The sequence below is a fragment of the Prionailurus bengalensis genome, chromosome E4, assembly GCF_016509475.1.
Source record: "Prionailurus bengalensis isolate Pbe53 chromosome E4, Fcat_Pben_1.1_paternal_pri, whole genome shotgun sequence".
Classification (NCBI taxonomy): domain Eukaryota; kingdom Metazoa; phylum Chordata; class Mammalia; order Carnivora; family Felidae; genus Prionailurus; species Prionailurus bengalensis.
Window position 1 is genome coordinate 40,769,491 of NC_057360.1, and position 23,482 is coordinate 40,792,972.

Sequence of the window (23,482 nt, forward strand, 5' to 3'; positions counted from 1 at the left end):
AAAAAATTTGTCTAAGAAATAGTTATAGAACATGTTAGCACCTCATTTTTTATATTTCATTATTTGTTCAGGTGGCTTGTTTGTGATTTCTGAGTTGCCAAATCTCATTACATCCAAGAATTTCACTTTTTTTCCGTTGGCAGGTAACTAACAGAGCTCATGCTTAGAATTAGGATCACTTGTGTTGGCATTATCCATGGAGTCTCTTTCTTTTTTTTTCTTTTTGTGAAGCTGAGTACAGAGAATGATTGTAAATGCTTTTTTACAGTGGTTTCTTTAATTCATCTTTCTGGATGAACACGGTTCCTTTGGAAATAAGTTCAGAATTTAACCATCTCCTGCCCAAATAAATATTACCTTGAGTGAAAGGAATCAGTGAGAGTTACTATTTCCTCATACAAATTATTACTCATTAGTCAAATGAAAGTCTGACCAGGAGAGAGATGATCTAGAGTAGAATTTGTTGCATGGGTGAGGTGGTGGTAGGGATGGCTTTCTTTAATTTATCTTTCATTGTGCATATCATTATGAGAAAGTTTGATCTTGAAATTATTTATTTATTTGCATTATGTAGCATTATTTTCTGTACAATGGAAAAAAAACCTCACTGCTTATATTACTCATTTTGGTTACTTTACCTTTGGGCCTGTGAACAATGTTTTAGATAAGATTAGCCCTTGGTCATTTTGTATTTTTTTGGTATCTTAAATTTTGCATTCTTATTCTCAGAATCATCAGAATTCCAAATTTCAAGGGAGTAGAGACAAATAAAAGGCAGATTAGCTTTCTAGGAAGACTCCAACTGCATTCGATTTCATGTTCCATTATCTTTTTGTCTCATATTTGAACTCTGTATGATATGTTTTTAAAAACAGGTTTAGAGGCTATTATTTTTCTCATTTTAATTTGAGTTCAGGCTTACTGCTAGTTAGCAGGATGTTTTATATTTTTATTACCAGTAAGTGTTTAACTTGGAAGCAGCAGATTGACCCAAGGGTACAGCATTTAGTTTGGCTTTATAGTTTATTGGGATGTTAATTTATTCTGAGTTTTTAAACACATTAAATTTTCTTTCTTCCTCCTTTAGATATTAGTATTTTTACTAATATATTAGTGATGAGTAAGGAAGAATAGGGAGGCTTTATTTTCTAAAGGGCATATTTATTTTGCTAGTTGGTATTTCTGAGTCTCTGGATAACTATAAAGATTCTCAGGGGTAAAGTAAATATTACTCTATAGATTGATATTTATTCTTATACAGGTAAAAGTGTGAAACTAAGCAGGTTTTTACTTTTTTTCCCCTAAAAATGGTCTAGGAAGGAAGCTTTGCTTAACAGTAATTCCTGAGTCATAGTGAGCCAGATTGCTTTCTAGAAATGAGTTTTCTTGATTATTGGCATAAGAACATGTCCGAAAAGGGAAAAACAGAGAGGCCTGTATAACCAAGTGACACTGTGACTGATCCAATAAGAGATTGAATAGATGTGAACACAGTAGTTAAGATGTTTCATTTATTTCAGGTAATATTTATGGAGTGCCAAGAGAAGAGAGATGATGTCACGATGTTCTGGCAATGATAACAGTGAGGAAGACACAGTTCTTGCCCTCGGGTAGCTTTCAGCCTGATTGGGCAGTGGCATCAATAGTGTCATGGCAGAGGTCCAGAATTAGCGCTGGGGAGGGATCAGGGGAGAGGGTGGAGTTTTAGGAAGGAGACAGAAAGTTCAGTTGTTGAGAACAGGCAAAGGCTGCATGAAGGCAAAAGAATTTTAAATGGACCTTGAAAGATACGGAAAGTTTCTAGAAGGGAAAGGATAAAGAGAGGGTGTTTCATTCGGTTAGAGGAAACTACTTAAGCTTTGGAGGAGAGCTGAGTAAGAGTGGGATGTGTTTGGGAACATTAAGTGGTCCAATTTGATGACAGTATAGGGTATAGTTCACTACAAAAAGCTTTTATTGAGAGCTTACTGTGTAGATTATTTCCATTTTGATTTTTCAGGGTGATTTTTCAGTTGTAGTTGAATGTTCCCCTGGCCTGAAGTTGAGGAACCAGAAGAGAGAAGGTATTGAATATGTAGAAATGAAGGAGTAATTGATGGACAGAGGATTGGTACTTGATAGAACTAAGAATGCAAAGAGAGGATATTAACCTTTGAATTGAAAAAAGTCTGTCTTCCTCTGAGACTGAGGGAAGGACAGAGACCGCTGAAATCAGATGAATTGTGAATGTGTTTGCACTTTATATATGTGCAATTGATCTATAAATTAAAAACATTTATTGAGGCTCTGTTATACCATGTACTAGGCACTAAGAAAGCAAAAACATGATTTTAATGTAGTCTTCATTAATTCTTTCTCTTTTGCTAACTCTCTGAAGAGAGAATGACCATATATTGATTATCTTTTGAAAATCTCCTATGGTATCTAAAATGTGATGCCTTAAACATAGTAGGGGTCCAATAAATGCTCACCAAATTGTTGAAATCTGATTTAAATAGTTTTTTTTCTCCTTTAAATACTTTTGAATATTTGTTAGAGTTCCTAGCATTACTGGGATTCTCACTGGCCCCAAAGCACCTTGATCTAGTGAACAGATGAACTAGACTTGAAGATGGAAGACTGGGGCCGTCACCTCTGTCATTTGCCACCTATGTGATTTTAAGAAAATTACTCAACATAGATGAGCCTCAATTTCTTGTGGAGGTAGTACTACCCATATTGTCTACTTCATAAAATTATCTGACTCATTATGTAATTTTATGTGAAAGCACTTCGGAAATCAAAAAAGATCCATTTAAGCTATTAAAATTATCAGACCTGGGGCACCTGGGTGGCTCAGTCGGTTAAGCGTCTGACTTTGGCTCAGGTCATGATCTCGCGGTTTGTGAGCTTGAGCCCCGTGTCGGGCTCTGTGCCGACAGCTTGGAGCCTGGACCCTGCTTCAGATTCTGTGTCTCCCTCTCTCTCTGCCCCTCCCCTGCTCATGCTCTGTCTCTCTCTGTCTCAAAAATAAATAAAACATTAAAAAAAATTTTTTTTAATTATCAGACCTTTCTTCCTCAGAATTGAGTATTGCATTTCAATACAGAATCTATTTAGAATTTAACTATTTATTTCTTTAGTAATTTAGTTTCCTTGTAGAGTGTAGAAGGTTTCATGTAGATGTATGGTTGAAGAGAGAGGTATTGTGGAGACACGATTTACACAGATTCATGCACATTTTAATTCATTATTTTTCTATTTTCATACCCCAGCACTACTTAATATATTCTAATGTGGCATTGAGAAAGTTTTGTGAGAATTACTTCTTTGCATACCTTCTGAGAGCTCTCATTCTCAATATTACAAGTGTAATAAATCCTTTTGGGAATCTGTTTGGACCTCAGGGATGGTAGGTGAATTCTTAGAGCTGTATGTCTTCCTTATGGTATTTAGAAAGTCTCTTGCTATCCAATAAGAGTGAGAGGGTGGAAGTTAGGACTATGAGTGTGAAAGAAATCTTGTTTGTTGGCATTGTTCATCAGGAAATAGAGACACTTCCAGTCCTAATTATTGAAGGTTAATGGAGTTAGAAATTAATAATGGAACACATCATCTGGGACCATATTTAAAACCTCAAAACAGTGGCCTCACTCATATGCATGAGTTTAAATTGATATCAGATTGACAGATAATATAGATCCTGGATCTTGTCTACACAGGTATTTCATTAACCATGGAGCCAGTGTGGGTATTGTGAATAGTGAAGGTGAAGTCCCGTCTGACCTTGCAGAAGAGCCTGCCATGAAGGATCTTCTTCTGGAACAAGTGAAGAAGCAAGGTAAAAAAAACTAAGCAATTAGAGGGGGCCAGGAGAGTCTCTCAAACATTGCCACTTAGAAAACAATCCATTTGCCGTAAAGAGCTTTTCATCATCATATGATAGGAGAGGATTAGATCTGTCTGCACAGTATTAGTCATCAATTACCAGTGTTGTGTGTCCTCTTAAGAATTCACATAAGAATGGTTCAAATGCCAAAAGGATGAGCAGTCATTCCTTGTTTTTGACATATCTGAGGATGTATACCCATTGCATAGTTGGGAGTGACCTGATGATTTTGATAATACAAATTGGACTGACGAGGAGCATGAACATTTCTGAGTATACACGGTATTGGATTTTGCTAGACATTATGACATCTAAAGAAAGGATGATATATAATATAAATTTGAATATGGGCCAAATTCTGTTTATGACTTAATTTTCAGAAGAATCCATATCAGAGAATAAGCCAGAATTTTTCTGAAGGTCTCTAGGTTCTTTTAAAAAAATATATTGCAAATAGTCAGATAGCAGGGAGGACAGGTTTTAGGAAGTTTACTAGAACCATCAAGAAACTTTGTGGACCTGATTTATAGTGAATTTTAGTCTTTCCATTAAACTGCCTTACCTACAGTCTGCACTTATGCCAAAAGATTTAGCTCCAGTGGCCTTTCCTGATGTGATCCTTTAGAACAGGCAGGCCAATTCTGGCCACATCCATTTGTTTACATAACACCCAAAGCTGCATTTGCACTACCACAGAAGAGTTGAACAGACTGAATGGCTCACGAAGCTGAAAATATTCGATATCTGGCTTTTTATGGAAAATATGCCAATGCCTACCTTAAAATAATGATGTTCTAGGGCAGTAAATACTTGTTTTTACTGCCTTCCTCTGTATAATTTTTGTGCCCTTTGAATTAAAGAACTTTATACTTAGTTTACCATTCAGTCCCACTCAGCCTTATCCTAAGATTGGCATCACAGTATACAAAAACTTTTTTTTTAAACAAACTGAGATTTTAAAAATAGCTTTAAGAAACAAACTTTTCTATTTTGATTTCTGACTCTTCAGTTAAGGAATATGCTCTGTTGGAAGAGGTATTCAAATGTATGCTTAACTTTGCAGCATGACAGTTCACTCTTTCCATGGAATTCTGGTATGTTATAAATTAGATACTCCTTTCAATCCAACAAGAAGGTGTAACAGTCATAAATACATATGCATCCAACTTTGGAACACCTAAATGTATTAAATAAATACTGACAGATCTGAAGGAAAAATAGATTTATTGTATTATTGTCTATTTTGACAATAGGGGGACTTTAGTACCCCACTTTCAACAATGGATAGGTCATCCAAACAGAAAACCAACAAGGAAACATTGGACTTGAGCTATACTTTAGACCCTATGGACCTAATAGACATATACAGAACATTCCATCAATAACAGGAGGAAAACTGGAAAATTCACAAATATGTGGGGATTAAACAACATGTTACTGAACAACCAGTGGGTCAAAGAAGAAATCAAAGGAAAAATTTAAAAACATCTTGAAGGGCGCCTAGGTGGCTCAGTCAGTTGGGCTCCAACTTTGGCTCAGGTCACAATCTCATGGTTCATGAGTTCAAGCCCCATGTCAGGCTCTGTGCTAATAGCACAGAGCCTAGAGCTTGCTTCAGATTCTGTGTCTCCCTCTCTCTCTGCCCCTCCCCTGTTTGTGCTCTGTCTCTCTCTCAAAAAAATAAAAATTTTAAAAATTTTAAAAATATCTTAAAACAAACAGAAATGGAAATACAACATGTTAAAACATGTTTTACATGCAACAAAAGCTTTTCTTAGAGGGAAGTTTATAGTGACAAATGCTTACATTAGGAGAAAAGAAATAATCTTAAATATACAACTCACCTTTACATCTCAGAGAACTAGAAAAAGGAAGAAACTAAGCCCAAAGTTAGCAGAAGGAAGGAAATAACAAAGAGCAGAGCAGAAATAAGTGAAACAGGGACCAGAAAAAAAACAATAGAAAAGATCAATGAAACTAAGAGCTGTTTTTTTTGAAGAGATAAATAAAATTGACAAACCTTTAGCTAGACTAAGAAAAAAAAGACTGAAATAAATAAAATCAAATGAAAGAAGAGGTATTACAACTGATACCACAGAAGTGCAAAACATCCTAAGAGGCTACTGTGAACAACTATGCCAACAAATTGGATAACCTAGAAGAAATGGATAAATTCCTAGAAATATACAACCTACCAAGACTGAATCGGGAAAAAATAGAAAATCTGAACACATCGATAACAAGGAGATTGAGTCAATAATCAAACAACAAGAAAAATCTCAAAACCATGTGGTTTCTCTGGTGAATTCTACCAAACATTTAAAGAAGAATACATACCAAGCTTTCTCAAACTCTTTCAAAAAAATTGAAGAGGAAGGAACATTCTCAAATTCATTTTATGAGGACAGCTTTATCATTATATCAAAGCCAGATAAGGACAGTACAAGAAAGGGAAACTATAGGCCAATATCCCTGATGAATATAGATGCAGACATTCTCAACAGAATATTAGTAAACCAAATTCAACAGCACAAGAAAGCTAATACACTATTAGCAAGTGGGATTTACCTCTGAAAATCAAGGATGGTTCAATATACATAAATATGATATACAACAATAGAATGAAAGGTAAAAATTGCATGATCATTTCAACAGATGCAGAAAAAGCATTTGACAAAAGACAACATTTCATGATAAAAATTTGAACAAATTGGATATAGAAAGAATGTACCTCAACATTATAAAGTCCATATATGGGGGCACCTGGGTGGCTCAGTCGGTTAAATGTCTGACTCTTGATTTTGACTCAGGTCGCGATCTCGACTCAGGTCACGATCTTGCAGTTTGTGGGATCAAGCCCCACAATGGGCTCTGCGCTGACAGCATGGAACCTGCTTGAGATCCTCTCTCTCCCTCTCTGCTCTTTCCCTGCACATGCACGCATGCTCTCTTCTCTCAAAATAAATAAATAAACTTTAAAAAATGGGCAGAGGATCAAAATCCTCAAGGAGAAAGCAGGTCTCTTTGACCTTGGCCGCAGCAACTTCTTACTCAACACGTCTCTGGAGGCAAAGGAAACAAAAACAAAAATGAACTACTCGGACCTCATCAAAATAAAACGCTTCTGCAGAGCGAAGGGAGCAGTCAGCAAAACTAAAAGGCAACTGACAGAATGGAAGAAAGTATTTGCAAACGACATATCAGATAAAGGGTTAGTATCCAAAATTTATAAAGAACTTATCAAACTCAACACCCAAAAAACAAATAATCCAGTGAAGAAATGGGCAAAAGACATGAATAGACACTTCTCCAAAAAAGACATCCAGATAGCCAACTGACACATGATAAAATACTCAATATCACTTACCATCAGGGAAATACAAATCAAAAGCACAATGAGATACCACCTCACACCTGTCAGAATGGCTAACATTAATAACTCAGGCAACAACAGATGTTGGCGAGGATGCAGAGAAAGAGGATCTCTTTTGAACCGCTGGTGGGAATGCAAACTGGGTGCAGCTACTCTGGAAAACAATTAAAATTAAAAATAGAAAAATTAAAAATTAAAAATAGAACTACCTTACGACCCAGCAATTGCACTACTAGGTATTTATCCAAGTGATACAGGTGTGCTGTTTTGAAGGGACACATGCACCCCAATGTTTATAGCAGCACTATCAACAATAGCCAAAGTATGGAAAGAGCCCAAATGTCTATTGATGGATGAATGGATAAAGAAAATGAGGTGTATGTGTATACACACACACACACACACACACACACACACACACAATGGAGTATTACTTGGCAATCAGAAAGAATGAAATCTTGCCATTTGCAACTACGTGGATGGAATTAAAGGGTATTATGCTAAGCGAAATTAGTCAGAGAAAGACAAATATCATATGACTTCACTCATATGAGGGCTTTAAGATACAAGACAGATGAACATAAGGGAAGGGAAGCAAAAATCATATAAAAACAGGGAGGGGGACAAAACATAAGAGGCTCTTAAATATGGAGAACAAACAGAGGGTTACTGGAGGGGTTGTGGGATGGGGGATGGGCTAAATGGGGAAGGGGCATTAAGGAATCTACTCCTGAAATCATCGTTGCACTATATGCTAACTAATTTGGAGGTAAGTTAAAACAATAAATTAAATAAAATTTTTAAAAATGGGCAGAGGAACTGGATAGACATTTTTTCAAAGAAGACATACAAATAGCCAACAGGTTATGAGAAAATGTTTAATAGCACTAATCATCAGGGAAATGCAAATCAAAACCACTGTGAGATATCACCTTACACCTGTTTGAATGGCTATCATCAAAAAGACAAGAAATAGTGTTGGTGAGGCTGTGGAGGAAAGGGGACTCTTGTACACGTTTGGTGTGAATGTATATTAGTACAGTCACTATGGAAAACTGTATGGAATTTCCTCAAAAAATTAAAAATAGTACTGCCATATGATCCAGCAGTTCCACCTCATGGTATATATCCAAAGGAAATAAAAGTAAGATCTTAAAGAGAAACCTGTACTCCCATTTTCAATGCATCATTATTCACAATAGCCAAGATATGGAAGGAACCTAAGTGTCATTCTATGGATGAATGGATAAAGATATTTTATATATATATACATATACACACACACGTATGTGTGTATGTATATATATATATATAACATACATATATATGTATATATATAACATACATATATATGTGTATATATGTGTGTGTGTGTGTATAATGGAATATTATTCAGCCATGAGAAAGGAGGAAATATTGCTCTGTACAACATGGATAGGCCTTATGCTAAGTGAAATAAGGGCGTTATGCTAAGTGAAATAAGTCAGACAAAGAAAGAAACAAATATTGTATGATATCATAGAAATGGAGAGTGGAATAGTGGTGTCCGGGGGGCTGGGGGTGGGGATGAATGGGGAGATATTGGTCAAAGAAAGGGTACAGACTTCCGGTTATAAAATAAGTTCTGGGGATCTAATGTATAGCATGGTAACTATAATTAACAATACTCTATTATGAACTTGAAAGTTGCTAGGTGATCTTAAATGTTCCCAGCACAAAAAAGAAATGGTAATTTTGGGAGGTGGTGCGGTTGTTAACTAACTTTATTGTAGTGATCATTTTGCAGTATGTCAGTGTCAAATCAACATGTTGTAAAAATTAACTTACATAGTATTATATATCTATCGTATCTCAGTGACACTGGGAAAGAAAGAAATAAAATAAATTGCTTACCCTTTCACCCTGTCTGTCCCCCCAAATCAGACAGATAATCCTTGGATAGTTCACAGGTTCTCATTTAGGAAGTGAGTTGGAAGAGAGTAGACCAAACACAGAGAAAGCCTGCTTGTGGGTATAAAACTCTTTGGATGGGTATGTTTGTATTTGGGACATGTAATTATCTTATATAAGGGGGAATGCCCCACCCTTGTCCCTTTTCACTGGCACAGATGTTGGAGAGTTGCTGGCTAAAAGGAGGAACTTTTGGGAGTTCCTCCATAATGTTTTAAAGTGAAACAAAAGCTAAATTCCCTTGGAAGTTTAACTACACGTGACCTACTCAGCTACTCTAGATTCTATAGCTTCAGGTCAGTATATTTCCCTTGATATGGAATTGAACATTAGAGGTAGATTATTTTTTTAAAGTATATCATACCTGAAACCAAGATTTTTTAAAAAAATACTTATTTATTTTGGGGGGAGTGTAAGTGGGGGAGAAGCAGAGAGAGGGGACAGACGATCCAGAGTGTGCTCTGGACTGACAGGCTGACAGCAGGTAGCCCGATTGGGGCTTGAACTTACAGACCTTGAGTTCATGACCTGAGCCAAAGTCGGACGCTCAACCGACTGCCACCCAGATGCCCCATGAAACCAAGATTTTTGGTTACCAATCTTATGGTGTAGTAAGTGGAAAAGAGCAACAGACAGAGACCTAGGATATCAGAGTTCTAGTGGCAGCTCTGATGTATTTTGTGGCCTTGAGCAAAGGCACCTCACCTTTCTGTGCTTATTTCCTCGTCTGTTAAATAGTGATAGTAATTTGTTATATTTACCTCAAAGGATTATTGGCCAACTAAAACGGTATAACATGTAGAAGGTCTTTGAAGTGTACAGCATTGTGCAAATATTATAATACAAAACTAATGTTCTTTTGGTCTTTATGTTCTTAAAATTGAAAACAAGTTTAAGCACGTTCCTTTAATGGAACTGCCATCACATAGTATTTAAAATGATGATTTAACCCTGGTAAAACTACTACTATGTGTATAAATGCCATTGCTCTTCTAAATAAGGAGTAAACTTGATGAATACCCAACTTGGTGACTAAACTGTTATTTGTGGTTTTATTTATGATGTGTTTAGAACCTAAGGAAAATATCCTGTCAGATTTAAATGGACCTACAGTAATGCTGGCTATCTGGTTTCTGCAGGAGTTGATCTAGAGCAGTCAAGAAAAGAAGAAGAACAACAGATGTTACAGGATGCCCGCCAGTGGCTCAACAGTGGGAAAATAGAAGACGTAAGGCAGCCTCGTTCAGGGGCCACAGCCCTCCATGTGGCGGCTGCCAAGGGCTACGCTGAGGTCCTCAGGTATGGTGCATTTACATCAATCAGGAATTTGGTAGACTGGGAGAAAACGAGCTGGGTTTTGGAAGCAGGGGGTGAATTCGGTTTTCAACTATGATGCATTTCTTTCTTTGCTGTTTTCCTCTCTGATCATGCAGTCTTTTCTTATGTTTTGCTGATATGAATCCATAGATGGTCTCCCACCCTCCTACTATCACTTTAGCTTCTCACTGACGTGCATGATATAAAACAGAGTTGAGGTAGACTGGCCTAAGAGATGACCTTACATGACCTCTCTGGTTTATCATTACTTTCCCTGCAATCTTCACCTTTGGTGTCAGGTAATACAGGACAGAATCATTTCTGTCAGGTCATTTTGGTCCTTTTTGGACACAGATCATTTCTTTGGCTCTTTAGATGAACTTTACAGATACTGAGTGTGCAGTGTCCAGCTAGACTAGGAGAGTTTAACTTACATGAGGGATTTAGTTTCTACTCGTCTGCCTGCTCCATTTTTCCTTACATCCACACATGCTGAATGTAGCTCTTGGTGCTTACTGTTGACAGGCTTTCCCAAATCGTGGGTAGCTAATAGCACTGTCTGTGTAGTCGTGGCCAGACTCTTCCAGTGCTTCATATTCCACCCACTGTGGGGTTTCCCTGGCCTGGTTGATGTTCTCTGGAGTTCTTTGTGTCTGGAGGCCCGTGATAAAGGGAACCTCATTCAGGCCAGTGCAGTTTGGGACCTCAGGAGTCCTACCTTTCTTCCTCCTTGCACACAGATTATAGCTTTGTAGATAGCACGAAGTCCCTGCAGATACTTTGCAGGGTTGGAAGTGTGACAGCCTACAGTAAAACGTACAGGGTCCTGGAAAGACCAACTAGAAAGGTAGTAAGTAAAGTGCCCTGAAGAGAATTGAGTTCTCACTTTACATGTTTCTTCCTTCCTGCACTAGAAGTGGAAAACACACCTTGTAACAGAATTATGTGGTTTAGCTAATATAATTAGGCTTTGGTTAATCTCAAAGGTATACACCTTTCTAAACGTTTGCATCCATGGTGCAACATGGGTGTGCCTAGGAGGTGCCATGGGACCTTTAAGAGAGGGTTGATAACTGTTCTGTATGATTGGTTTTCAGTGTAGTAACTATGAAACCTGAGCTCTGCCTTAGAGGACAGAAATAATCACAAGACCCCAGTGGTTCAGGGCCAAAATCTGAAATATCAATTAGGAGATAGTTTATGTGGCAGAAAACTATAATATAGAGGGTATAAATATCTTGTTTGGGGTTTTCTTCTTAGACTTTTAATCCAGGCTGGCTATGAACTCAATGTTCAGGATTATGATGGCTGGACTCCCCTCCATGCTGCTGCGCACTGGGGTGTGAAGGAGGCTTGCTCCATCCTGGCCGAAGCACTCTGTGATATGGATATCAGGAACAAACTGGTTAGTATGCCCGACCTTCTAAAAGGGCAGTGAGATTGGTGGCTGGGTCTCGAACAAAAACTTAAAGTCTCAGTTAAATGGCCAGACTCACTGTCCAGGGAAACATATGTCACAGGCAGCTATGGCTCTGCTCCCCACATCCTCCTCCCTCCCCCCTGCCTCATTATCCACACAGAGAGGTTTGCTATGTTAAATAAAACTCTACTGACCTAGCATTCTGATTCTATTTATGTTGAAGGCCCTAAAATAAACAGGAAAAAAAGATATTTGCCCTTGGCAAAAATGAGCATTGGAATTCCTAAGGCTATTGTTTGTGGTGAAGTATGAAAGGTGTTATTTTGCTTCATTTTTAATTCAAAGACTTTTAATAGCTGAGCTCTACTCACATCCAGTCACTAAAAAAACATTATAATGACAAAGATCCTTGTCTCTGGCTGAAAATAGTGTTGTTGAGCCTCATGTCAAGCAACTTTAGAAGCCTTGGAACTCCTATCCCAACAATACTGATTTTCTAGGAATCCAGAGACATGGCTTTTTATTTAGTAGATGTTCTTACCTGCCTCACATCTCTCCTGAACCCAGCTTTCTCTCAGATTGTGGGTTAGCGTCCTAAACTGTGCTGACATTTCCTAAAAAAAATACCCTTCTCTCACTTCAAGGGAGATGACATGTGCCCTGAACCTCCTTCTGAGGCTTATAAAAGCCCCTTATTGAATTTATCAGAGCAATTAAGACCATTTTAGAACAGGTACAAGGAGAAACTTCAATTGATTATTTGCCAAAAGGCAATAAAGCATTAGAGATGATGTGATGCTTTCCTCAATACTGTTTTACAAACTATAAAAACTTGTATTTAAAGGACTTGCTGTTCCTTGTTTTGTTTCTTCCTCTGTGCTAGTTGAAGGCATTGTTATAATGCAGAATAGATTTTAGGGAAGCAGCTATCAATTAGAACAAAGGCATAAAGTGAGTATTGAATAGTTTTCCCATAAAGTCACGTGATCGCTGTTTCTGTTTTCTGTTGATCATGGTACCCCTTTTCTCTGCCAGGGCCAAACACCATTTGATGTGGCTGATGAGGGTCTTGTGGAGCACTTGGAGATGCTCCAGAAGAAGCAGAATGTGGTGAGTCTTCAGTTAATGCTTTTAAAGCTTTTGTAACAGTGTAACAATGGGGGCGCCTGGGTGGTTAAGTGTCCAGCTCTTGATTTCAGCTCAGGTCATGATCTCATGGTTTGTGGGTTCGAGCCCCAAGTCGGGCTCTGTGCTGACAGTGTGGAGCCTGCTTGGGATTCTCTCTCCCCCTCTCCCAGCCCCTCTCCCACTGGTGCTTGCTCACTCACTCCCTCTCTCTCTCTGAAAAATAAATAAATAAACATGTATTTCTAAAGCTTTTATAACAATGCAGTCCACTGCAGATATCTCAATCACTTGTTTTAGCTGTCTACTGAGAGCTGAAATGGACATATCTGCATTTCAGAGATGATCCTTATTCCCTTCAGGGACTAGCAATAGTCTGTTAGAAGATATTCCAAAAACCATTGTTGTTAAAGTTTACTCATCATAAGATAGCCTTCAAGCAGCTGAAAGTCAAAAATGACAAGAACAGTGGCGCCTGGGTGGCTCAGTTGGTTAAGCATCTGACTTCAGCTCAGGTCATGATCTCATGATTCATGAGTTCGAGCCCCACATCAGGCTCTGTGCTGTTAGTGCAGAACCCACTTTGGACTTTCTGTCCCCCTTTCTTTCTGCACCTTCCACCCCTGCTCCTGTTTTCCCCCTCTCTCTCAAAAATAAACAAACATTAAGAAAATAAAATAAAATCTATTTTTAAAAAGATGACAAGAACAATAAGCTAATAATTACCCTTGAGTTCTAGAAAGTGAATGTGGTATGTTCAAATCAGTTTTTTCCAAATAGGGAGTACCAGGGTAGAGGACATCTCATTAACTTTTTTCTCCCCTATTGACTGGAAGGACATCTTTATTTAAAGTAAATTCACTACAGAAAGGAATATAATTCTTTCTGAAAAAGCAAACAAGGCCACAAAACTAAAACTGCCTTTTGGCATTGGACGGTACTTGGTCAATGACTCATACTTATTCAGCATTCATCAGATATCCAGAATTCAATCCACTTCTCCCTTCTCATTCTAAATCTTTTATTGTTTGGCTGCACGTACCATTCTGTTGCTTAGTGCTACATAGGAGACCGGTACCCATGTATAGACTGCGGAATGAGAAAACCCACCCAATATAAAGACAAACTGTAAATAATTTACATTTTCTACCCATAAGTGGGATGAATAATTTGGGCAAGGAGAATAAAGATCAGTTATTGATGATCAGGGTTGATGTTTGAACAGAGTGGGACAGAAAAAAATCACTAGCTTTCCTTCGCATGATTGTGGCTCAGGGCATGTGAACTCAAGTTTAGCACCAGTAAGAGAAACGTAGAGCAGCTCTGAAAGAAAGAACTCTATAGTTCACCGATGGGACAGACCAGCCATGTCTCACCTCACCCATGTTCACCACATCTGCACCGGTAGAGTGAAAATCCTCGTTACCTCAAGGCTTAGTTGGAAAATTGCATATGTACAGCTCAGACAAACATAACTTCCACTTCGTTTTGTTTTCTTTAGTGAGCAACTGGAATCGAAACTAGAACTTAGGACTTTGCAAACACAGTATTGGTGCTGTTGTTTAGCAGCAACAACCTTCCTAAGATGTATACTTTGCATAGTTTGGTGGTGGTGTTTTTTTTTTTAAGTCCATTTATTTATTTTGAGAGAGTAAGAGAGCATGAGCAGGGGAGAGGCAGAGAGAGAGAGAGAAAGAATCCCAAACAAGCTCTGTGCTGTCAGTGCAGACCCTGACTTGGGGCTTGATCTCTGAGATCATGACCTGAGCCAAAACCAAGAGTTGGATGCTCAACCAAATGAGCCACCCGGTGCTGCTGGTTTTTGTTGTTTTTTTTTAAACTTTTTATTCTGAAATAATTTTTAGACTCACATAGAAGTTGCAAAAATAATATAGAGAGTTTCTGTGTACCTTTACCCAGCATGGTTTGGTTTTTGAACGTAAATAATGTTTTCACTGAATAACATTTCTATGTTGGGAATGGTGCTTATCTTTGCTCTATGCCTAACTTTGGGGTCCAGGGATATAAACACTTGTTGTGCAGAGCATGTATCTAAGGACCAGATGATTTATTCTAAGGGCTTATTTCCCCGTTAGTACTATTGCCGACCTAATTCAGTATGTGGTCATAAAGAATTCTTTCAGAGTTCCTTCCTTTTTTTTTTTTTCCCTAGTCTACTAGAAGCCAGGCTTTCTTTCTTTTTTTTTTTGTTTTAAGTTTATTTATTTATTTTTATTAATCTCTATACCCAACGTGGGGCTCGAAGTCATGACCCCCAGATCAAGAGTCACATGCTCTTCCGACTGAGCCATCCAGGCGCCCCTAGAAGCCAGGCTTTTTTTGAAGATTGGGTTTGGATATTTCATATGGGCAGTTTTATTGAACCTCTAACCCCATGCTTTTTCTCCTACCTTGGATGAAGATTGTTCTCTGTCATTGTCTTCTAAAGAGACCCAACTGATGTGTTTCTCTTTTTCTCAGTTCTTTCTTTTTGGTTTTGGTCCTGTCTTCTTCAGAATGACAGTACCATTTTGAGTTCTCATTGTTGCTAATTTTTACCAGTAGTTAACTTCCCTCCTTTTCTCTCTGTTTTCTCAATTTCAAGCTTCGAAGTGAAAAAGAGACACGGAATAAACTCATTGAGTCAGACCTGAACAGCAAGTTGCAGAGTGGACTCTTTAAGAAGTAAGACATTCGGAGCTTGCGAAATGTGATGAGCTCTGCTGTGTGTGGGTGCTATGTGTGTGTGACATACTTAGCTTGAGAATTTATATAGTAAAGAAACTGTGTTTGAATCTTTGAGGGGCAAGGAGGTGGTACTGAGATATGGGGAAACACTGAGGATGGATGAATGTGCTTTACATTTAGAAATTAATCGAGACTGTGTGCAACATTTCCCCCCCTGGCTTAAGGGTTCCTGTCCTCATTGCATCCCTAACTATATGTTCTGTGAACTCAGGGACCATGTGTGGTTTGTTCACCACCATTCCAGGGCCTGGAATGATTTCTGGCATGTAATAAGCACTCAGTAAACATTTATTAAATGGCTTTTAAAACATATTTGCTTGCTTCATCACCATCAAGATTCATAGCCTTCCTTTTTCCTGTGTGTTGAACAGGTGAAATCTGCTTAAGTCATACTCTGAAGTTAAATACTAAACCTTAGTCTGCAAAAACCCAAAGATCCAAAAAAATTTAGAATTGAGAAGGATTTGATGTATTTCTATTACCCCTTCTACACAGAGGTTTATAGACTTGTTCTCTTTATGCTTGATTATCAGTGAACTTGAATAGTTTGCCATTTCTGAATTGCACTCAAATCATCTTCTTTAATTTAGCAAAGAGAAGATGCTCTATGAAGAAGAGATACCCAAGTCCCAAGAAATGGAGGAAGAAAGCAAAGAGTCCAGCAGCTCCAGCTCAGAGGAGGAGGAAGGTGAAGATGAAGCTTCTGAGTCAGAAACCGAGAAGGAGGCAGGTAATGCAAAGATCCTGTTTCCATAATGCAAGGAGATCACTGCTTATCACAGCTAGGAGACCTCAGAGGGCTCCAAAAAGAGCTTTAAGTTTAGTTTTCAAAGATAAGATATCGAATTTTGAGTAAAAGCTCGGTTGTAAAAGCTGTGAGCTATGTTAGAAATATGTGTACGAGTTTCTATGTAGCCATATGATAAGGTGCACAAAAAATTCTTGTGTATGTAAAGGAACCATCTGTCTGACCTCGGGTTGGTGGGATTGAGAGACCAGGTTCCAAACCTCACTATGCTAAGAGACTGAGGAGATGAGGTCTTGCAGAGGCACATTTGGTCAAGTCTCTTTAACCAACTGGTGAAAATTTGCATTTAGTTTTCAGGTTCATCTGATTCCCTAAACAGAATCCCAAGGTCTTTTTATTTTTCCTTCTGATTATGTGAAGCTCCTTCAATTCCTGAGTTGGGGATTCAAGAAGGAACAAAATCATATTTACCTTTATGACTCTTACTATATATGCTTCATGTGGTACTTCTTGAGTTTATCATATGGCAAGACAGGACCCCCAACAGTGAGAGGGAGCTGCTAAACATGGTCAGATCAGCATGCTATAAAATCACCCATAGGTTTTGATATACAGTCAGGCAAACGCTGAGGAGATAAATACTGGGTTTTACTCAATAGAGGTTCAAAAGCAACACAATAGCTCTCATGGCTAATTGGAAGTTCATGATAACTAAGATTTTACCGTACTTGTGTCCTGAGCTCACTGGCTTGTATTGGTAGTATTAGTATTAGCTCATCGAATGTCACCAAAGGCAATTAGAGACCATTGACTGTGCAGAGAAGATAAGCACTAGCTAAGTTGGTAGCATAGGAGACGACCTTTTACTCATGGAGCCTTGAATTTCTGTTATTAAGTAGGCACAGCATACTCTGGAAATGCTGGTGTAGTACCTATCAAAATTTGTAAGTACTCATCTTTTTTATGTTTTTACTGTTTTTTGAGTACTTACATGTCTTAGGCTTCAGGTATTACTATCTGGTCTTGCTCTGTGCTAGATCACTTTGTTGGCTACCAAGCTATTAGAAGAATGGGAGGGAGCTACCTGAACTACTATCATTGTTTTGTGGTATGTACCCATGCCTCAGGTCTCTGGTGCCCTGCAGCCCATCTCTACATTGCTTGTTGGAGTCAAACACCCACAGCACCCTTTGGCAGGGGTGATGCTGCACCCCTGTCCAGAAACTGTCTACGATCACCTTCCTCACCCATGGCTTTGCCTGTGGAGTAATCCCAAACCCCGTCGCCTGACCTTTAAGATCTTTCATAATCCATCTCCAGCCCACCTTTCCAGTGCTTTCCAGGGCCTAGGCAGCATCATCAACTAGCCATGCTGGATTGTTTGGTTTTCCCAAACATGCCCTGAGCTTTCCTATCCCTGGACATTTATTTGTGTCTTCGAATTCATTTCTGGCCGTCAAGTGCTTATTGAGTGATTTCTGTGAGAAACCATGGGATTTACCACACTGAAGAAGCCTTTCTTTAGTTTTCCTATACAAGAAGCTGAAAAGGAACGGACCACGTCACTGTTCTCCCACCCCATGATAATCGCTCCCCTGTTTGTATCCCTCTAACACTTTTTACTTATCTGTGTTGTAGCACTCCTCATCTCGGCTGGGAACTCTAGTTTATCATTTACTCGTAACTAGGTCTCTGTGAGATGCCAGGCACAGGACAAGCATTCACATTCATTAAATGCTTTTGTTGAACACATCTAGGAGATACAGGGGAATAGGAAGGCAGATACATGAATCAAATACATGCCACATGACAGAGATAAGTGTAGTCAGTGGTATTCACTAGTAAGAAAGATTGTATTTAGGCGCCTGAGTGGCTCAGTGGGTTAAGGGTCTGATTTCGGCTCAGGTCATGATCTCACAGTTTGTGAGTTCGAGCCCCACATCAGGCTCTCTGCTGTCAGCACAAAGCCCGCTTTGAATCCTCTGTCTCCGTCTCTCTCTCTGCCCCTTCTCCTCCTGCTCCTGTTCTTTCTCCTTCTCTCTCAAAAATAAATAAGCATTTCAATTAAAAAAAGAAAGATTGTACTTAGTTTGGGGGATTATAACGACACTTTACATTTGTGTAGTGCTTTTTTACTCTGCAATGCACTTACAACCACATATTTTGAGATACATATCATCATCACTGTATTATCATGGGAAATTGACCCTGTAGGAGGTTAGGCAGATTGGGTCTCATACCTGGCAAGTGGCATGTCTAAGATCCTAACGTTGGTCTGGGACTCCTCAGAGTAGCAGGGGAAGAATGAAATATAGAAATTATTTGCCTAAAATGAGAAAGAATGAAATCATGCAGCAATGTGGATGGAACTGGAAGGTGTTATGCTGAGTGAAATAAGTCAGTCAGAGAAAGACAGATATCATATGTTTTCACTCATATGTGGATCTTGAGAAACTGAACAGAAGACCATGGGGGAATGGAAGGGGGAAATAGTTACAAACAGAGAGGGAGGGAGGCAAACCACAAGAGACTCTTAAATGCAGAAAACAAACTGAGGGTGGATGGGGTTTAGGGGAGAGGAGAAAATGTGTGATGGGCATTGAGGAGGGCACTTGTTGGGATGAGTTCTGGGTGTTGTATGCAAGTCAATTTGACAATAAGGTATATTCATAAAAAAAAAAAGCTGCCTAAAAAGTGACAGCTAAAGCTGTAGAAAAGATGAGATTTCCCACGGGAGAGATTGTAGAGAAAAGATGTTACAAAAAAGAATGGTGTGTTTAGGAAGTAAAGGAGGCAAAGAAGGTATGGTCAGAAAGGTTGAGGAAAACCAGAGTATGTATTTCTGCATCAGAAAAGCCAGGGTAGGAGTGGGAAGGGAGAGATCAAGAAAGAGACAGCAATTAGGGAGTCACCGGTAATCTGAGCAGTTTCAGGAGCCTGACGTAGGCAGAAGCCAGATGGTTGCAGCAAGCCACCGTGCTCATTTCTGCCATTTGAAGTTTTACTCATGTCTCAAAGCCCAGCTCAAATCAACTTCCTTTATGAAGCCTTATCATCACAGATACAAGTGTTTCTTCCCTCCTCTGACTGGTAGCTATTTGTTTGAATCTCTTTTTTATTACTTACACTAAGAGTGTTATTTCCATTTATTTATTTCTCATCTCCTCTGTTCTTCCCCTACCAACCAGTTTCAGAAGCACTGAAATGTATTGGGTGTCTTGTTTATCTTTCTGTCTTCCATAAAGCCTGGCACAGGGCCTTCCTTCTACATGCTGGGGTGCTCAATAAATATATATATATGTTGGAAGAATTTGGGGAACTGGATTATGTCTAAACCTTTCCAAATGATGCCTGACACATTATGTATGTACTGAACAGGTATTTGTTGAATGCATTTATCCTGGATTTGGTTTTGCATTTATCCTGTTTTTAAAGGTCCATAGATACAACCTCATAAAATGACAGTTTTCATATGTCTTACATATAAATGTACTTGTAAAGAATACTAATTCTATTTTGAGATGAATGTAAGCTGTTTGATTTGGATTTCTATTTTCCTCTTTTATTTATTTGGCTTAAACATTTGGCATATTAATTATCTATTGCTGAATAACAAGCCATCCCCAAATTTAGTGGTGCTTAAAACAACCATTTTTATGGACCCAATTCTAGGAGTTGGCAATTTGGGAAGGGCTTCACTAGGATGGCTTTTCTCTCCCCCATGTAATAATACTGGACTTAGTTATGTGTTGGTGGTCAGTTGGTAAGTCAGCTAGGGGATGGCTGGTCCTGGATAGCCTTGCTCACCTTTCTGGTGTTTGGTTAGGATGTTTGAAGCAAGTGTTTCTCTTATCATCGGGGAGACTAGCCACTGCTTTTTCATACGTCAGTTGGATTCCACAAGTAGAAAGAGCAAGACTCAGTGTACAAGCACTTTCCAAGCCTCTGCTTATGTCACATTTGCTAACGTCCCAGTGGCCATAGAAAGTCACATTGCCAAGCCCAGGGTCAATTTGAGAGGTCACTACACAGGGTTATAGATTCATTGGGAGTTTCTTACTGTAATGGTCTGTTGCATTTGGCTAGGAAGGTGTATATCCTGGGGATAGAGATTCTCAGGTAATACTTAAAGAATGCCTTGAATATTCACAATGACCACAAAAAAAATGATAGCATTAATAACTAGGGACTCATTATGGCCAGACATTGAGCTGTGCAGTTTAAACACATCGTCTCTAGTCTTTTTTTTTTTTTAAATGTTTATTTATTTTTGAGAGACAGAGCATGAGTGGGAGGAGGGGCAGAGAGAGAGGGAGACACAGAATCCGAAGCAGGCTCCAGGCTGTCAGCGCAAAGCCCGATGTGGGGCTCGAACTCACGAGCCGCGAGATCATGATGTGAGCTGAAGTCAGACGCTCAACAGACTGAGCCACCCAGCCACTCCTTGTCTCTAGTCTTTATAGCAACTTATTGGCAAGAATTAAATCCCTGATTAGCCAGTGAGGAAAATAGAGGTTCAGATATGTTAAGTAATTTGCCCAGTGTCACACAGCTGGGATGTGACTTAAAATTGTCACATAATTCGGGGTTCCTGGGTGGCTCAGTTGGTTAAGCATCTGACTTTGGCTCAGGTCATGATCTCGCAGTTCACGGGTTCAAGCCCCGTGTCAGGCTTTGTGCTGACAGCTCAGAGCCTGGAGCCTGCTTCGGATTCTGTGTCTCCCTCTCTCTCTGCCCCTCCCCCATTCATGCTCTGTCTCTGTCTCTCAAAAATAAATAAAAGTTAAAAAGAAAATTTAAAAATTGTCACATAATTCATAGGTGGGTTACTCTGGGACTCTGTTTCCAGAGTACATAGATCAGAAGGCCCCAGCACACCTACTAGGTGCAGGCTCTGTACTGGTTATCTGATATATAACAGTGAATGAGACAGACAAGATTTCCACTTGATGGCCCTATAAGACGAAGTATTCCTGTTTGTTAAGAGGCTTCACCTACTATAGTTCTATGGTTTACCTTATAATATCTTCTGTAATCCTTTCTCCCTTTATTTCCTATTGTAATCCCAAAAATATTCATTACTTTAATTAGGCCTGCTTAAATTAGTCTTGCTTAGACTTAAATTTACTGACCAACAGATGTATTTTGATTTCAGAGTCATTACTCATAGCATTTCTTTCTCCTGCCAATTGGTATTTGTCTTCCAGCTTTCTCTATGGCATCTTTCCTTGTTGTTTCCTCCCTCAGAGGGTTTACTCTGAACTCATAAAGCCCTGTTTAATCTGACTCAACCAATTTAGCACCTAACTTATATATGAGCTTGTGTTGTTGCTATTATTATTATGCATCTTATCCCTTTTCTTGATTGTAATTACCTAGAAAGCAAGATCTTATCTGGTTTTTCCTGCCCAACTTCCCAAAACAGAGTTTATTCTTAGTATGTACATACTGATGAGTTTTATGTATGATACACAATATGGAGAAAGTTTTCAGTTATATATCAAGGAATTAGAGCCTACCAAGAAAGGAATACCATTGAGTTTATTTCCTTTTGGCAATAGTTGCTGGAGATTTCATTTTCGTTTGAGTCCAAGCATTACATAGCCCTAATAATCTGTTTTGATAATAGGTAAACCTTTTCTGTTAGCAGAAAAGTGCATACATATACACAGATAAGATTTTCATACTTGCACTTCTTGCTTCTCTTGTCTTAAATAATAGATAAAAAACCAGAAACCATTGACAACCATTCCAACTCTGAAAGCAAGAGTATTATTACGGAACAGATACCAGCACCAGCTCAGAATACCTTCTCTGCCTCTTCAGCCAGGAGAGTGAGTATTTTGGAATTAATTTGAATATTATATTTCCCCTACTATCCTAACATACAGTTTGAAAGGTCTTAGAGATACATTCTTGCAAGATAATTCAGATAGATTCTTGCCTGTCTTAGTCCGCTTAGTTTGCTATGACAAAATACCACCAACCGGGTGCCTTTAAACAATAGAAATCTATTTCTCACAATTCTGGAGTCTAGGATGTTCAAGATCACGGTGCTAGCTGACTCAGTTCCTAGTAAGGACTCTCTTCCCAGTTTGCGGACAGACTCCTTGTCTCCAAATATAGTCACATTGGGGATTAGGGCTTCAGGGTATGGAATTGGAGGGTGGGCACATATAATTGCATTTATAACATTGCTCACAAAAACCACAAATCCATCACCAAACAAATTTGGCTACAATGTGTTTAGATAACATAGGATATAGTAATCTGGACCAAAGACATTTTGTCAATTGCCTATTTTCTTCATATCTAAGGCTAAGGTAAATATATGTAAATCTCAGACTAGGCTAGGAAAATACCTAGCATTCGGTATTAATTGACTTGAGGACTTCTATCCTTTCTTATTTCTTGTTTAAAATTTTATTTTAATAAGTAAAGTCTTTATGATGAGTAGTGAGCAGAGGTAGAAAGAACTTGTTGAAATACCAGAGACATCTCCTCCTGCTACTCGGCCCAGGCCTCTGAGATGCTTCTAATCAGTGAGACGGACTTGAATAATGACTCTGCTTTACAAAGTAAACAGTTAGTTTTGAGGTTAAGAATTGATCTGAGTTCTTGGGAAGAAAGCTGATGAAAAAACTCTGGTTTTATAGATACTAACTTACTGATCTTCTTAGTACCTCATGAATTGAAAAGACAGGATTGTGATATCATTGTGGAGATGAGGAAACAAAGGTCTGGTTACTTATTATTCCTAAGAGCATCGTTGTGAATCCGTAGAGATGTTTCAGATAGAACACAGCCCTCACTCATCATCCGGTCATTTAGCTGTACCTCGCATACTCCCACTGCTTCTAGGTGTGACTAGACTTCTTATTTTTTTAAAAAGAAAATTACTCAATTGGGGCACGTGGGTGGCTCAGTTGGTCG

The 23,482-nt window shown here is 38.7% G+C and overlaps 1 protein-coding gene across 7 annotated transcripts in view; it reads left to right on the plus strand.

Annotated features, from left to right (window-relative positions):
• PPP1R12B (protein phosphatase 1 regulatory subunit 12B) overlaps positions 1-23,482 on the plus strand; it is a 218,904-nt gene that overhangs the window by 59,245 nt on the left and 136,177 nt on the right. For all 7 annotated transcript variants that reach the window (XM_043568095.1, XM_043568089.1, XM_043568088.1 and 4 more), the window contains exons 3-9: positions 3,702-3,820; positions 10,331-10,490; positions 11,769-11,913; positions 12,964-13,038; positions 15,659-15,738; positions 16,392-16,531; positions 22,271-22,383. In XM_043568095.1, coding sequence (XP_043424030.1) covers positions 3,702-3,820; positions 10,331-10,490; positions 11,769-11,913; positions 12,964-13,038; positions 15,659-15,738; positions 16,392-16,531; positions 22,271-22,383 — 832 coding nt within the window. The remainder of the gene's footprint in view (positions 1-3,701; positions 3,821-10,330; positions 10,491-11,768; positions 11,914-12,963; positions 13,039-15,658; positions 15,739-16,391; positions 16,532-22,270; positions 22,384-23,482) is intronic.